Source organism: Hippopotamus amphibius, chromosome 17 (assembly GCF_030028045.1).
Source record: "Hippopotamus amphibius kiboko isolate mHipAmp2 chromosome 17, mHipAmp2.hap2, whole genome shotgun sequence".
Lineage (NCBI taxonomy): Eukaryota > Metazoa > Chordata > Mammalia > Artiodactyla > Hippopotamidae > Hippopotamus > Hippopotamus amphibius.
This window is the reverse complement of record NC_080202.1, coordinates 26,046,597-26,062,457: the sequence shown is the minus strand read 5'-3', so window position 1 is coordinate 26,062,457 and position 15,861 is coordinate 26,046,597. Positions and strand designations below refer to the sequence as shown.

The following is a 15,861-nucleotide window of genomic DNA, read 5'->3' as shown; positions in this document are numbered from 1 at the left end:
GATACATGCTCTCTAAAGTTCACTGCAACACTGTTTACAATAGCCAAGTCCTGGAAGCAACCTAAATGTTAGTCAACAGATGAACAAGATAAAGAATATAAAGAAGATGTGGTACATATATAAAATGGAATATTATTCAGCCATTAAAAAGAGTGAAATAATGCCATTTGCAGCAAAATGCATAGACCTGGAGATTATCATACTAAGTGAAGTAAGTCAGAGAAAGACGAACATCATATGATATGGTGGAATCTTAAAAAAAATGATACAAATGAACTTATTCACAAAACAGAAACAGACTCACAGACTTAGAGAACTTATGGTTACCAGAGGGAAGGGTGGGGAGGGAGGGATAGATTGGGAGTTTGGGACTGACACATACATGCTGCTATATTTAAAATAGATAACCAATCCTGTACTAATAAATTTGCTTTTGCCTAAAAAAAAAAAAACCAGATAACCAACAAGGACCTACCGTATACCACAGAAAACTCCGCTCAATGCTCTGCAATAACCTAAATGGGGAAAGACTTTTTGAAAAAGAATAGATACATGTATATGTATAACTGAATCACTTTGCTGTACACTTGAAACTAACACAACATTGTTAACCAACTATACTGCAATATAAAATAAAAAAAACTTTTAAATAAATAAGTAGAAAGCATTGCCCACACTCTGTTGTTTGCAGAGTAGAAGGACATTCTACAACATCTTGAAAACCCTGTATTTCTTAAGAGAAGAACAAGAAAGCAGGATGACAAAGGCTCCTTCACTCTCCTCTCCTGGCCTCTGCCCCCTTCTTAGCACTATGAGAAGAGTGAGAGGCAAATAAGCACTTAGCCCTTCCCAGATTCCCAGGAGAGCAGAAGGGATTCTATTACAGCAAGTCTGCTCCAGCACCTCCACCCCGTTCCAGTCTTCCAGAGCGCGTTATCTTTGCACACCCCCAGATCATCTGGGTGGAGCCCCAGGAAGAAGTGGTGAGATCTCAGGCATGTATGGTAAGTCCCAGAGGGTGCACAACCTGGCACCCAGGGGCACCACCCACTAGTTCCAGGGCTAGTCAACAGGGGAGCGGGGAGCCTTCTCAGGAGCGTCCATGCAGAATTCCAGCCTCCATCTGGCAAAGAGACCTAAAGATGGAAGTTCACAAGACTGGGGCACATAGGTTCCGCTGCTTCTGAAAGATTCTTCCGCCATCTGGGAAATAGGCGTTGAAGTTCCACCTTCATGTTGGAAAAGAGGCTCGAGCTGCTGTTTTCACCCAACTATACAAGGACCGAGATCCACATGTTCCGCGCAATATTCTGTTTCTGTGCAGCTTAAGATGGGGCTCTAAGTTGGGGAAATGAGAGAAGAGAAAAATCCAGAAATTATACCCTCTGGTTACACTTTGAATAGCCACAGTGTTTTAGTCAAGCCAGGAGTGATTTCCAGAAACAGCTTTAGAACTGACAACCAAGACCTTGGACTTGAATGACTACGTTAAGCCAAGGTCATTTTAAAACAAATATCATTGATTGCTCAATACCATTTAGAGCTCTTGAAGAATTTATGATCTAACTTGGGCAACAAGAAAGATGCATAAAGAGATAATAAATAGGAAAAGCAAAGGAGAAGAAAAGAAAACCAATATCTGTTGCTCTTTGGAGCTTGGCAGATAAGTAAGGCTCCATGGACAAGATAGGGCTTGAGATACTGGTCAGACAGGAAGGGAGAGAGCCAGCCAGGCATGAAGGACGGCAGAGGGAAAGGCACAGAAGCAGGAGTGGAGTGTACATGGCATGTTAGGGAAAAAGAGTAGGTTAGTTTGGCTGGAATGAAGAGCTTGGGTAGAGGAGTGATGTGTAAGGGACTGGGACAGATGGGAGGGTAGGCAGACTAGAACTTTGGCTAAAATTTGAGACTTTGTCCTGTGGGTAGTAGGGAGCTCAGGAGTGAAAACCTTGGTGCAGAGGAGGAAGGGATAGGGCAGATTGGTGGCAGGGAGACCAGTGAGAAGGATGTGATCTTGGAGCAAAACTGAGGTGAGTCAGGGCAGAACCAGAATGTGGGGAGGGCAAGCAAGGGACTGATGCAAGAGATTTACGAAGAACAAATGGGTAGGAATCAGTGACTGAGATGTGAGATGGGAGGACGGCAGAGGAAGAGAAAAGAGAAAAAAAGAGTAAAGGCACTTGGGATGTCTCTCTGGTTTCTGACTTGAGTGGCTGAGGGAATGATCACATTCCCAGCAGAATTTTTCTTCCCCTTTCTTAACAAGATTCCTCTCATTCTTTCTTTTTTTAAAAGAAATGTTTTATTTTTATTTATTTATTTATTTATTTATTTATTTATTTATTTATTTATTTATTTTTGGCTGCGTTGTGGCATGTGGGATCTTTTGTTGCAGTGCATAGGCTCTTAGCTGTGGTGCGTGGGCTTCTCTCTAGTTGCAGCGTGTGGGTTTTCTCTTCACTGGTTGTGACCCGCAGGCTCCAGAGCGCATGGGCTCTATAGTTTGGGCATGTAGGCTCTCTAGTTGAGGCGTGCAAACTAGGTGACTAGTGCTGGCTTAGTCACCCCTCGGCATGTGGGATCTTAGTTCCCCGACCAGGAATTGAACCCACATCCCCTGAATTGCAGGATGGATTCTTTACCACTGGACCACCAGGGAAGTCCCTCCTCTCATTCTTTAATCTGGCTGTCCCTCAGAACTGAAGGAAACCCCATCCCAGCTGGTCCTAACAGAGAATAACATAGGATTCTGATCTGCTTTTTGTATAGAGAGAACCTGAGTATATGTGACCTGTACAAGATTGAACAGGTGGGGTAGAAGCAGAAGGGTACTAGGAGCTTCTAGATCTGATAATTCACAAGAGAATCCTAAACACCAGAGCCTCAGGGGGCCACCACAATTATTTAGTAGACCCACTTCTCTTTATAGATAAATCAAGGCCTGCAAATGAAGGATGACTTCCCCAAGGTCACACAGCCAGTGGGTAGCAAGGTAAGCCTAGAACCTGACCTCCTGAATCTTAATCCAGAGTTTCTTGCATTTCCACTTGTTGCTTAGTGTTTATCTGTGTGTGCGTGTCTGTGGTGTGCATGTGCTTGTTGAGTGACAGGGGGCCTGTTATTGGAATATTTGTCTCTGTGGATTTACCACAAAACATACCTCACCCGACTTCTCACACAATAACAAGTCGAGATCGGCCTTTGTTTAAAATCCTGAGTCTGTGACTTGTATGAATGAGTTGGTTTATCTTCCCATGCCTACCCCAACCATGTCTGGATCTATTTTAGGTCAAATGGTCTCGGCTGAGCTCTAAAATCTGTCCGTCCCCTTTCCCAGTTCTGTCCCTGCATGATTCTGCCAAGGCAAGGAATAGATATAACACCTTTTTCATTTGTAGCCAACTTTATGAAAATGCATCCTTTGTAAGCTAATTGGAAAGAAGGAGGATTGGGTGTAAGAAAAGGAAAAAACAAGAACACATAATGGCAGGTGCTCAATGAACATCTAAGAGGGAGATTAAAGAAGGAGAGATGGAACACTGATGGAAAATAGGAGAATGGCCTTGACCGAAAAGAGGATTCGAGATTAATTTGAGAGAAGGAAGAATATTTTGCCCACTCCAGCAGAGAGGTTCTTGGGAATTCCCTCTGCCAACCCTACCAGAATGGTTCCTAGAGGTGCTGAATAAGACCAAGCCCTTCCATTCCCAACATTTGGAGGCTAATTGGAAAAACTCATTGATACTCAGTTTACCGATCAGAACCCTGATGTTATGTCAATCTCAGAAGCCACCAAATATCCAAGGAATCCTCCCACTAAAAAATACTTAGAGGGGAGAGAAGGCCTCTTCTTGCCTGTTAAGGAAGACACGCAAACCGTCCCAGACACTTTTCTCTTTCACAAATCCCTCTTCCTCCTGAAGGGGACTGCCTGGCAATGTTCCCATCCCTCCCAAGGCCTTGTGCTGCCAGAGACAGAGAAACTCTGTCATCTCCACCCCTCTCCCAAGGTCAGCACAGCTAACGCCAGAGCCCCTGGGTTCCTCCCTTCTCCGGGTGAACGGTGGATGTGTCCCAGAGAGGGTAAACATTGACACGTGGAGCCATACAGGGGACAAGAAGCCCATTTGTTTGGTGTTCTGAGAACCAACAAGAGGAAATGCATTTTAGCCAAGAAAGAAAAAAAAATGTGTCCAGCTGTGAATGACAGCCAAGCCAGCAGGAGGTGGGCGAAAACAGACAGCTGAGGAAGAGACTGACTGGGCTTCCAAGAAGATATCACCTGAAGTGGTGGAGATAGCTGGAAGGCCAGACCCAGTGTGGCCCTGGCCACCTCATACACAGTGGTCACTTTGTCACTTACTGACCATGAATGTCCCTTGATCAGCATGCAATATATGCACAGCATGCAGAATTGTACTCCAGGAAGTTGAGGAGGAAAGCCAGCCATGTCTGAGGTCAGCCTCGCTTATAAACTGAATTCTTGGAAAGTGTGTGTGCGTGTGCGTGTGTGCACTGCCACACGCCAGTGATGGACTTCATCTTCATTGAGTATTTCCTGCTGCTGCTATTATTAAAATATCTTGGAGCTCTCTGTGCTGATATATGAGAAGATGTTGGCCTTTTCAGCTTTCTACTGGACTACCTGTCTTCCAGTCTCCATGCTCAGGCCAGTTCCCTCATGCGGAGACATCCAACCGTGCTAAACAGATTTAACTAAACTGAGATAAGTCTATGAACACATCATCATACATCAGCAAAGCTCTGAAAATACAAGTGCTCAGAAGCAATTAGGTCAAGATCCACCTAAAGACACAGCTTCATTAACTCATAAAGCACAAAACCCAGAGGGAAGAGCCTTGAGTTGAGGGAATGGTCAGAAAAATAAAAACTTGACAGAGAAGCGGAAATGTCTTTCAAAGAAAACAAGAAGAGCCTCAAGTCCTTCACTCATCTTTCCTGGACAGCTGCCTTCTTTTGAGATGTCCAGCTCATTTGCCCGTATTCATCACAAGAGAAGCTGCGTCTAACTACCTTCCATCAGCCAGAGAAAAGGAATATCACTTTTTGGAAGGTAAATTCAGGGGGCTAGTTTGGGGATGATGAATTTCTGACAGTACCCCAGAGCATTTTCAACCCAAAGTATAATTTTATAAAGAGGCTTATGTTTTAATTTGTCTGTCTATAAGATACACTCCCATGAAATTTCCTTTTCCTTAAACCTTCCTTTTTCCTTCCTGTATGGATCTAATGAACTTTATACTTGGGCTTTAAATCAGTAAGTTCCTGGATATTGGTGTTTTTTTTAATGGCTCTCCCTGTAGCAGGTATGAAGTCATAGAATTCTAGTAATCATCTAAGCCAACCATCGGTTTTGTAACTAGAGTATGTGAGGAAACAGAAGGTTAAGTGACTTGTCCCCAGCCTCACAGTGACAGAGGCAGGGATTTACCCCCGACAAGTCCAGGGCTCTTCTCACTTCTCTGGTGGCCAAAAAGGAGCAGTACTTTGAAATTTTGACCCTCAAAAAGTGAACATTTGAAAACTATTGCAAATCCCAAAGTTGAATCTATTGGCTTCTATAATGATTGGGTGAAAGGTAAGGGAGGGATCACGGGGCAGTACACGAACAGGGAGGAAAGCCATTTGTTCTTAATTTTAAGAGCTAATCAGATCCCGGTAAGGGCATAAAAGGGACAAGCCTGCTCAGAGATTGGAGTTTTGCTTTCAGTGACTGTAGCAGGACCACATAGTTAACCTGAAAGATGGGAAGACGAGGATTTGCTTCATCCAGGGCCAGTGATGGTATACGAACCAATCCCTGCCATTCGGCAGTTTCCTCGTGCATCTGCCGGGTGTCACAGGGTGTTTCCCGCTGAACCGGAGGGCCTCCTCCAAGCCACATCAGCCCCTCAAAATCTTTCCTCCTGGGCCTTTCCCTGAAATTAATTCTTAGGAGGTGGTATAAAAAACAACCAATCCCTGCCGTTCAGCAGTTTCCTCGTGCATCTGTCTAGAGTCACGGGGTGTTTCCTGCTGAACCTGAGCGTCTCCTCCAAGCCACATCAGTCAGTCCCTCAAAATCTTTCCTTCTGGGTCTTACCCAGAAATAAATTCTTGGTAGACGGTATAAAAGACCAGCTCCTCCAAGCAGAAAAACTCCTCTGGCTGCCACAGGAGGCCAAGGCACTCGGCAGGTAAGACTCATTACCTTGAATCTTTCCTTGTTTCTGCAAAGTTGATGATGAAATTTCCTCAGGTCTTCTCAGAAATCTTGGTACTGCATTTGGACTTGTTTTCATTAGGCATTTTCTGGTGCCAGATTTGGCTGCCACCCTGGCAGGTTAGCCCTGTCTGGTCTAAGGGAGAATGTGATTGAATCCACTGTGAGGCAAAGAGGTTTTCTGAGTCTGAAAACCGAGCCATAGAATCATAAACTCAGGGCTGGAAGGTACCATATTCCTCTCATCCATCCTGCTTAGGAACTGAGGCCTAAGAGATATCATGCGTCCAGGGCACACAGAAAGTTGGGGGGAAATTGTACCAGGATGATGCTCTGTGTGGTGTTCTTGAGACTGATGTAATAGGACATGAACTCCAATGAAAATTCACTCTAGTGAAAGTTTTGTAGTGTTTAAAGGGTTCCCGAAGCCAGAGCTCTCAGATCTTTATCTTGTTTCTAGTGTCTCATGTCATCTGCAGCAGACCTGAGCATCTAGTTAGCCCTGAATGTCTAGTCCCAGGGGTCTCCAATGTCCTGTGGACACTTGGTTCTCAATCAGATTTACAAATTGCAGCAATGTTTAAATGGGTTTCATCCTGGGAAAAAAAGAGTGAATCATACTGTTTTTTTTATGGAATCGCATTTCCCAGACCCTGTGGCTAAGGGAGATTTTTTTCTATTGTAGAGAACTTGATAAGAGCTTCTTCCTTTTCCATTTTCCTCTTGATACTGGAACTGCTAGAAAGATCGAATAGAGCATTCTTGGGGGTGATGGGGAGTTTGTTGGTTTCCCTCCTGGCTCATCCCACCACTGTCAACAGAATGCCTTCCATTCATGGACATTCCTTCATGCCTTTCCTTCTCAGGCCTTCCTGCAGCCCCCTTGGTGACTTCTCAGCAAGTCTGAGAGCCAGACTCTGGGAAGTTGTGGTACTCAGTGTGATCTGTAGACCAGCAGCATTGATGTCACCTGGAGCTTCTTGGAAATGCAGGCTCTCAGGCCCCTTCTATGACCTTCGGAGTTAGAATCTGCATTTAAGAAGGTCCCCAGGGGATTAGTAGCCACATTGAGGTGAGAGAAGGCTGTTAAGGGACCATCACCACTCTCTCCGTCTGCACCATCCAGATGCTGAACTTCTCTACCCTGGGAATTTCATTCATTCAGCATGTACCCAACACCTATTATGTACCAACACTAAGCTTGGGCACTGGAAAAAAAACAAAATTAGGACATAGCTCTTGAGGAGCTCATGGTCTGATAGGGGAAACAGACATGAAAACAGTGACACGAGGTGTGAGTAAAATACTGTGGGAGGACCGAAAAAAGAATGATCTAACTTTGCCTGGAGAAATCTGGTACAATTCACAGAGAAGGTGGCATTTGGCCTGGATTCTGAAGAATGAATAGGAGTTTATTGGGCCGAGAGGGCATTGCATAGGAAAGAGTGTGAGTAAGAGGCAGGGGACTGTGGACCAGCCTGGCATTTGAGAGGCAGAGGCTGTGGTTCTGTCTCCAGATAATGCTTCATGCCTCAGGGAAGCCTCCAAGCTTTGATGCAAATCAAAGGGCTTGGGAAAGGGTTTCTGCACTAAGCGTGATGCTAAGAATGTGAGTAAATAATCAAACGTCCCAGGAGCCTCTCAGTTCTGGCTGCAGACAGTGTTCCTCCAGGATCTTTTTTTTTTTTTTAATATTTGTGTACTTATTTATTATTTATTTAATTTGGCTGCACCGGGTCTTATTTGCGGCATGCATGCAGGATCTAGTTCCCCGACCAGAGATCGAATCCAGGTCCCCTGCATTGGAAGCAAGCAGTCTTACCCACTGGACCACCAGGGGCATCCCCCTCCAGGGTCTTTCTGCACACCCCTTTCCCAGTGGCATGACCTCGTATTTGTTTGGCTCTGCTTTCTGTCCCATGTGCTTCCTTCACACCCACCAGGAAAGATGGCCGAGACGCAGAAAATAATTTAGCTTTGGCCTTGAGGTTCCCTCCCGCCACTTTTCAGTGATGGAGAGTATTAAGGGGGTTCCAAGGAAAGGAGAGGAGAAATGAGCATCTGAGGACTTTTTCCTGTTAAGATGTCTCATCTTTTCTTTCTTTGGCTATGATATTTTTCTTCCTCAGTTCCTCTCAAATGATGTCTATTTTCATAGACTAACCTTTCACCTTTTTGTTTTTGATTCATCATGAAACACACTAGTCACTGAAAGAATAATGTAGTCAATACTTGCAGGCCCATCAGCTCTCTTGAAAATCAGTGATAGGGTGGTTGCCAGGCCTGGGAGGAGGGAGGAAGGGGGAGTCAGTGTTTAGTGGGTACAGAGTTTCAGTTTTGCAAAATGAAATAGTTCTGAAGATCTGCTACACATCGTGTGAATGTACTTATCACTGCTGTACTGTCTGGTTAAAAATGGATAAGGTAGCAAATTTTATGCTATGTGTTTTTTACCACAACTTAAAATAATATCAGTGATGCTTTTTACTCCAAAACCGTCATCTTTGTTTGCTTAAAAGGGCAGATTTCTGCTGGCTCAGTGCTCTCCTCGAATCACAAAGAGGAGGACCACACAGAGCCAGAGAGGTGTAAGGACAGGAGCCCACTGAGGGGGTCAAACTATTTTCCTCTTGGGAAAAAAAAAAGTGCCAGGGAGAATCTCGGCCAGAGAGGCGCTTATTCACACTTTGTGTTTTTTATTACAGTCAGCGTACAAAAAGTACATTCAACAAGACAAAAATTATTAGGGGAATCACCAGAGATCAAAGGAAAAGATTGAGGGAGGGCAAGGGAGGCCAAAATTAGCCTGTCCTGTTCTCCTTTTCTGGAGACTGACTGGAAGACCACCTGGGTGGTTTCTTGGGCAAAGCTCCAGAAACGTGATTTCTCTTTGGGAACTTGGAGTAGATACAGAGGGGGCAGCCAATCTGAGGACATTTCTGGGGTCCAACCAGTGAATGCACACTATGGGGAAAGCCTGGGCCCTCTTGCAAAGAACATGGTCTAGATACGTGATCACTCCATCTGTAAGCCATGGCCTCAAAAGTTATTTTGGGTCTAGTCCACCAAACCTAATGAACACTCTGAGCCCCAAAGCCCCTCGTCAGCAAACAAAGCTGCATGATTTTAATCTGATGATTTAGGTTCAGCATTAAAGCTCATGATAAGGGGGTTGATTCAAGAGCAGGAATCTCTCCAAGCAACTTGGGACACAGCTGTGGGCTCTGGGGAGCTCCGAGCTTTGTCACAACTTCCAATCGTGTGTGAGATCGAGTCAGCTCTTTGAGGGAGGGTGAAGCCCCTGCCGGCTTCCGAAGAAAGAACTGAGTGTCTGCTTCTCAGGCACACTCCCCTGGTGCTGGGCCAGAGGAGGATGGCTTTCTGGGAGCAACACATCCTGAGGGGAAAGAGGAAGGGAAACTCCAAAGACGTGTTCCAGGTTTGGTAACTGCATTTGTCACCAGTGACAAGACAGGTACAGGATCTGGGGTCACAGGCTGTCAGGGCAGAATCGGACATCCTGGACGAGTTGGTCCAACCCTCTCAATCAGGCCAAGAGTTAAGTAACCTGCGCAATGTCACAGAGCTAGTTAGAGCCAATGCATAACCACAACTCCAGATCTTCTGACCCCAAAGCCTGATGTCTTTCCCTTCCACCCCTGCCTCGTTCCGTCTCCCAGTACCTCGCGTGGGCCTGCACATGTGGTAGATGCTTATTTAGTTACTGTGTTTTCCCCTCCTCTGTTCTAATGTTAGGGTGTCTGCTGTTCTCTGGGCTGTCTCTGCCTTCCCATCCCCTTTCTGGGATTCAGTCCTACCCCAGGGGACTCTACAAGGCTCACACCCTGATCCTGGGTCTCGTTTCAGCGATGTGGGTCCTTTTCCACCTCCCAGCCCTTTTGGCTTCCGTGACCTTGTTCCAGCTTGCAGAATCTGACACAAATGGTAAGTGCCACCTTGTACTGGTTTCCTGGGGCTGCTGTAAGGAAGGACCACAAACTGGGGGGCTTAAGGCAACAGAAATGTATTCTCCCACAGTTCAGGAGTCTGGGAGTCCAAAATCGAGGTGTCGGCTGGGCCATGCTCCTCTCAAGGCTCTAGGGAAGGATCCTTCCTTGCCTCTTCCAGCCTCTGGTGGCTCCCAGCAATCCTTGGCTTACAGCTGCACCACTCCATTTCTGCATCCATCTTCAAACGACCATCTTCATATGTGGTGTCCTCTCCTCTCGTTATAAGACCACCAGTCATTGGATTTAGAGCCCACTCTAATCCTGTACCTGTATGAATTCTTCTTAACTAGCTACATCTGCAAAGACCCTATTTCCAAATAAGGTCACATTCTCAGGTTCTTGTTGGACATGTATTTTAGAGGGGTACAATTTAAGCCACTACATTCCCCTTGTTCAGAGACTACATCCTGATCCCCCCAGTGCTCCAGACCCCAATACAAGTGAAAACAAGGAAGCCCACCTCTACTCTACGCCATCCCCTTCCCTACCTCAGTCCCTCTGTGGGACTTGCTTAGAGGCCCACCTCACCCAGAACCAAAAACATCCCCACATCCCAGTATCCAGAGCCAACCTGAGTGGTCACACACCTTCTTAACCCCATCACTGGGTCCAGTCAGTCCTCTGTATCAGATTCTGCATTAGCAGATTCAACCAACAGTGGATTGAAAATATTTTTTAAAAAGATTCCAGAAAGCTCCCCCCAGACAAAAGGAAAACCCCCTCTGGCAACTATTTACATGACACTTACATTGCATTAAGTATTATAAGTAACCTAGAGATGATTTAAAGTCTACAGGAAGGTGTGTATAGGTTATACACAGGTACTATGCTGTTTTATATAAGGGACTTGAGCATCCTGGGGGGTCCTGGAACCAATCCCCCGTGGATACTGAGGGACCACTGTATTCTACAGGACTCCTGAAGAGTGATGTTGACACCTTACTGAGGATCAGACAGTATTCTTCCCATTCTGGGCTTTTCCACCTATTGAATGTTTCCTAATCTTGATCTTCTGCCTGCTCAGATTTGAGTGGTGGGGATAATGGCAGGGAAAGAGGGAGGCAGAACAAAGGGCTTCTCCAAAGAGTGGTGTCTAACACCCTGTTCCTTGCTTCTCCCCCTCCAAGATCAGGCCACCTGCACCTCTGCCATCTCTGATGCTGTGAATCAGGTCAAGATCCAGGTCAACAAGGCCTTCCTGGATTCCCGGACCAGGTAGGTGAGACACACATACAACATGCTTTTCTTCCTAGGCTTCCTGTTAACGAGAAGCATATCTAAGCCAGTCCTGACAAGCCAATGAGCCAAAGCAATTATACAACCCGCCCTTCCACTCCCAGACCTGCAAGTATGGGGCAAGTAGGAGTAAAAGCCCACAACTCCTAAAATCCTCAGCTTCTAAGTTACCTCGAAGGGAATATTTCATCTGATCCTATAAGCACTTTCTTCCCCGTGGCCAAGTGGGCCGTGCATTCCAGAGTTTCAGAAAGCCTGTCCGTAGTTCTCCATTCGTTCAACATGACTTAGGCCAGGTCCCCTAGAAGCAGAACCTGAGACCTGGATTCACGTGCAGGTGACTTACTGAGGAGCAATCTAAAAGGAAAGCTGTAGCAGAGTGAGCGAGGGAGGCCAGAGAGAAGGAAAGTAGGAGTTAAGCAGGGAAGCAGTTTAAGGCCAAGCCCCAGCGGACCCCACAGGGAGATCTGGAGTGTAGGCTGCACCTCAGAGCCTGTCCTGCGGCAAGCAAAGGAGTAGAGCTTTCACCTGCCAAAGGGGTCCTTGACATCAGCCAGACGTGCTGCAAGCTTGGCATTGAGGTGGGGGCGGCGCACGCTGTGTGACTCCCAGGCACCTGCAGAGGGGGAGCCCCACTGACTCAGAGGCAATTGCCCAAGAAAGTTACAGGCATGAGCCATCAGCAGCTACACCCTAGCAGTTAGGGGAGGGACACACCAACCCTATAAATGGACCCAAAGGCACTCGGGGAACCTGCAGGATACCAGCAGCGTCAGCCACCACCCAACCACGTACAGGGGCTGGGTTTCCTGAAATAAGCAATGCAGACTGGGCCCCTGCCCTCAGGAAGCCCATGCTAGAGAGGCAGAGAAACAAGAGTAGCCACTTCACTGAGCAGAAAACAACCTTACTCTTTCCTCTTGCTGTCCCTTTACATAGACTTGGGGTTTCATTCCTCCCCGGCTCTTGCATAAACTCTCCCAAGAGGTCCCGTAACTTTTTTGCTGACGTTTAGATGACCAGATGTGCTCTGATCACTTCGAGCCCCAAAACAGTGTCCTTTCAGGAACTCAAACGTCAGCAGAAGACGAAGCCCAGAGCCTCTCACTTGCCTCCGCGCAGAGCTACTTTAGGCTGTTATAGCGAGAGAAGGGCTGCGGGCTGCCCATCCCTCTCTCCCAGGCTTCTCCTCATCCCCCAGCCCAGGATCCTGACTCTTAGGGTTAGGCTGGGGGAGGAACAGGATGGCAAAGTCTAAGTTGCCTGGACAACTTAGTGCCTGGGGGTGGAGGTTGGGGGATCAGAAGCTCTCTCCCTCTTTGGGTACTTTCCGGCTCTCAGAGATTCTGCAGCCAACTCTCTGACCCAGAGACGTTTCTGACCAGTAGCTCACAGCTCCAACGCTCAGCCTGGAAACGTGTAGCTCCCTCCTTCGTCCCTCCCCACCCCATCTTGAGCCAGGTCCCCTTTAAAGCAGCTCCAGAAGACTCAAAGCTTCGCCCTGCTGCTGGAGGATGTGCAGCTTTGGGGGCCCAGCGCTGCCCTGTCTGGCTCACTCTGCTGTTAGGTGCACAGCGCCAGCCACCTCTTCTTCTCCTGTTTTCTTTAGGTTCTTGGGACTGGTGTCCACCATCAGCCACAACTCCAGGACACACAGAGGGCTCCTCCTCTTAAGGCCCTTGTCACTAGACTGAGTGCAAAGAGGAAGCCCCGTGGTGGCGGGAGGGAAATGCCCGGTATTTCAGCACCCACCTCCAGAGGAACATGCTCACTCCCTCCTTAAGGTCAATCCTTTTATAGCCCAAGGTGGGGGAAAAATAAAAGCCATGAGATCGTGTTCAGCACCTCGACAACCCGCCCTGCCTTGGAACTCATCCCCACTGGTTATTTCTTGGATTTAGGGGCCTCATGGAGACATAAAGAATCACATTGAAACATCTTGTTCACATACACACAAACAATCCAGCGACTCACAGTCTGTGATAAGGACAACGAAGGAAATAAACAGAGCAACGGCTGCCACTCTAGGTGCCGGGAGCAGGGAAGCCTGATGGAGGGTAAAGAGCTGGCCGCAAAGAGAGCCAGGGGGACGGCATTCCAGGGTCGGGGAGCAGCAGAGGTCCGGAGGCAGGAAAGAGTTTAGGGTGCTCAGGAAACAGACAGAAAGCCCACGCTGGTGGTGGCGGTGGGAAAAGAGGACACACAGGTGGAGCCTGAGGGCCAGAGGCAGAGGCAGAGCAGTGGCTGCCAGGGGCTGGGGGAGAAGGAGAGGGATTGGGCGCGACTGTTCACGGGTGTGGGGTCCCCTTTGCGGGGGATGGAAATATCTGGGAACTAGATAGAGGCAAAGATTGCACACCTTTGCGAGCATGTAGGCAGTGAGCCCATGGATTCACGCATGTCACAGGGCGAGCCAAGAAAGCGCTTCAGTCTGAGCGGCCTGGTCTATTTTTCATTCGAAAAAGCTCCCTCCCGCAGCCAGGTGGAGAGCTGATGGGAGAAGGACAGGAGAGGAGGCAGGAGCCCCCTTAGGAGCCTGCTGCGGCCATCCAGATGGGAGAGGAGGGGACTGGGACGAGGGCGGAGGCCTGGAGATGGAAGAACGGTTCCTCGCAGGCCTGTCTGCTCCCATGGAGCCCGGCCCTGAGGCAGAGCAGGAGGTAAGTCCCTGGTGAGTCAAGGTCAGGCAGGAGACCACGCAGAGCCCTGGCCAGGGGAAAAAGGCAGGAGCAGGTAGGACCTTGCATGGGACCTTTCGTGAGGCGCCCTGGGAGGCCCAGTAACACGCCTTTGGGACCTGGCTGATGACGGTGATGGCTGATGCTAGCACGTGTGAGTGTTTCCTCTGTGCCAGAGACAGCTCTCAGCATTTCACATGCCTTCCGCCCCCAAATCCTAGGAAGGGCTAAATCCAACTGTACGGAAGAGCTGTCTTTGAGGTCAGAATGATCCAATAGCCTGACTAGCCTCATTTTATGGATGAGGACACTGGGTACAGAGAGGTCGAGTAACTTGCTCAAAGGCACACAACTAGTAAGTGGCAGCAGGAGTCAAAGCCAGCCAGCATGTCCCAAGGGCACAGGCAAGGCCCCGAAGTAAGTAACACAGTGAGTCTAGGTCGCTCAGAGGTCATGTCTGTAAACCAATCCTGGCGGAACCAGGGTTCAAACTCTAGGTCAGTGCTGTCCAATATGGGAGCCACTGACTGACGACATGTGGCTACTGAGCCTTTGAAATGTGGCTGGTGCCACTGAGGAACTGAATTTTTAATTGTGTTTAATTTGAATGAATTTTCATTTAAACAGCCACATGCACTAGTGGTTACCATATTGGACTTGCAACAGTCTGGGCCACTGGGCCATGATGTCTCTTGCAACAGCAACAAAAGGCAGCCTGGTTTATCTTCTTGGAGTCTTTCTTTTTATTTATTTATTTATTTATGTATTTATTTATTTATTTAATTTTGGCTGCGTCGGGTCTTGGTTGCAGCCCACAGGCTCTTTGTTGCGGTGTGTGGGCTCTTTGTTGCAGCGTGAGGGCTTCTCTCTAGTTGTGGCATGTAGGTTTTCTCTTCTCTGGTTATGCTGGGTGGGCTTCAGAGTGCATGGGCTCTGTAGTTTGTGGCACATGGGCTCTCTAGTTGAGGTTTAGTTGCCCTGTGGCATGTGGGATCTTAGTTCCCTGACCAGGGCTCGAACCCATGTCCCCTGCACTGGAGGGTGGATTCTTTACCACTGGACCACCAGGGAAGTCCCTTCTTGGGTCCTTTCTTACCAAGGTTGGGGGAAGGTTGGAAGTGGTCAGGCTTGGTGATTAGAGCTCAGTGATCACAGTCCTTATGCCTGCGCGCTCACCCAAGTCAGGCTTACACCAGGCCCCCTCACACTTAAAGAAGAGTTGATAACCTGACAGGCCAGGAGTTACAGCCTGTGAAGTGTATCCCAAAAGCAGGGCTATCTTTGTGAGAATTTGAACCATTTCCTAAATTTCAGTCTTAGAGCCGTAAAGATCCTCTCATAGCATCCCTCGCCTCACACATGAGGAAACGGAGGGACAGAGGTGGGGGAGGGTTCTCATGACTTTCATGACACCACCTTGCCCTTGATCACCAACTTCTTAGTAGTAGAAGGGTTTTTGGCTTCTCTTTTTTTACACAGGAAATTAAGAATAAAAAGGGTGAACATCTGGTCCAAGAGATGGTCAGCAAGAGTCTGGATGCTACAGCCACATCTAAACAAACTCCACACTAACTCTAAGGCCAGCTGTGATGAGGGATGCTTTCCTGGGCAGAACTGGGGCCCATAGGCGTGTTATTTCCAGAATTCTTGGTGTACAAGGGCAGCTCCACGGTCACGGGTTCCTCGGTCTGAATAGGTACATCCTGGGACTTAG

General features: G+C 47.7%; 1 protein-coding gene across 9 annotated transcripts in view; it reads left to right on the top strand.

Annotated features, from left to right (window-relative positions):
* The first annotated feature begins 983 nt into the window (after positions 1 to 983).
* LPO (lactoperoxidase) overlaps positions 984 to 15,861 on the top strand; it is a 41,936-nt gene continuing 27,058 nt past the window's right edge. Inside the window, exons 1-4 of one of the 9 annotated variants that reach the window (XM_057714519.1) lie at positions 984 to 1,004; positions 2,930 to 2,992; positions 10,091 to 10,168; positions 11,361 to 11,448. In XM_057714519.1, the coding sequence (XP_057570502.1) occupies positions 10,093 to 10,168; positions 11,361 to 11,448 (164 nt within the window). In that variant the 5' untranslated portion in view covers positions 984 to 1,004; positions 2,930 to 2,992; positions 10,091 to 10,092. Of the gene's footprint in view, positions 1,005 to 1,737; positions 2,031 to 2,929; positions 2,993 to 4,771; positions 5,075 to 6,013; positions 6,198 to 9,881; positions 9,929 to 9,979; positions 10,169 to 11,360; positions 11,453 to 15,637; positions 15,844 to 15,861 lie in introns of those variants that run through there. The other 8 variants (XM_057714516.1, XM_057714517.1, XM_057714522.1 and 5 more) reach the window with 8 other exon arrangements.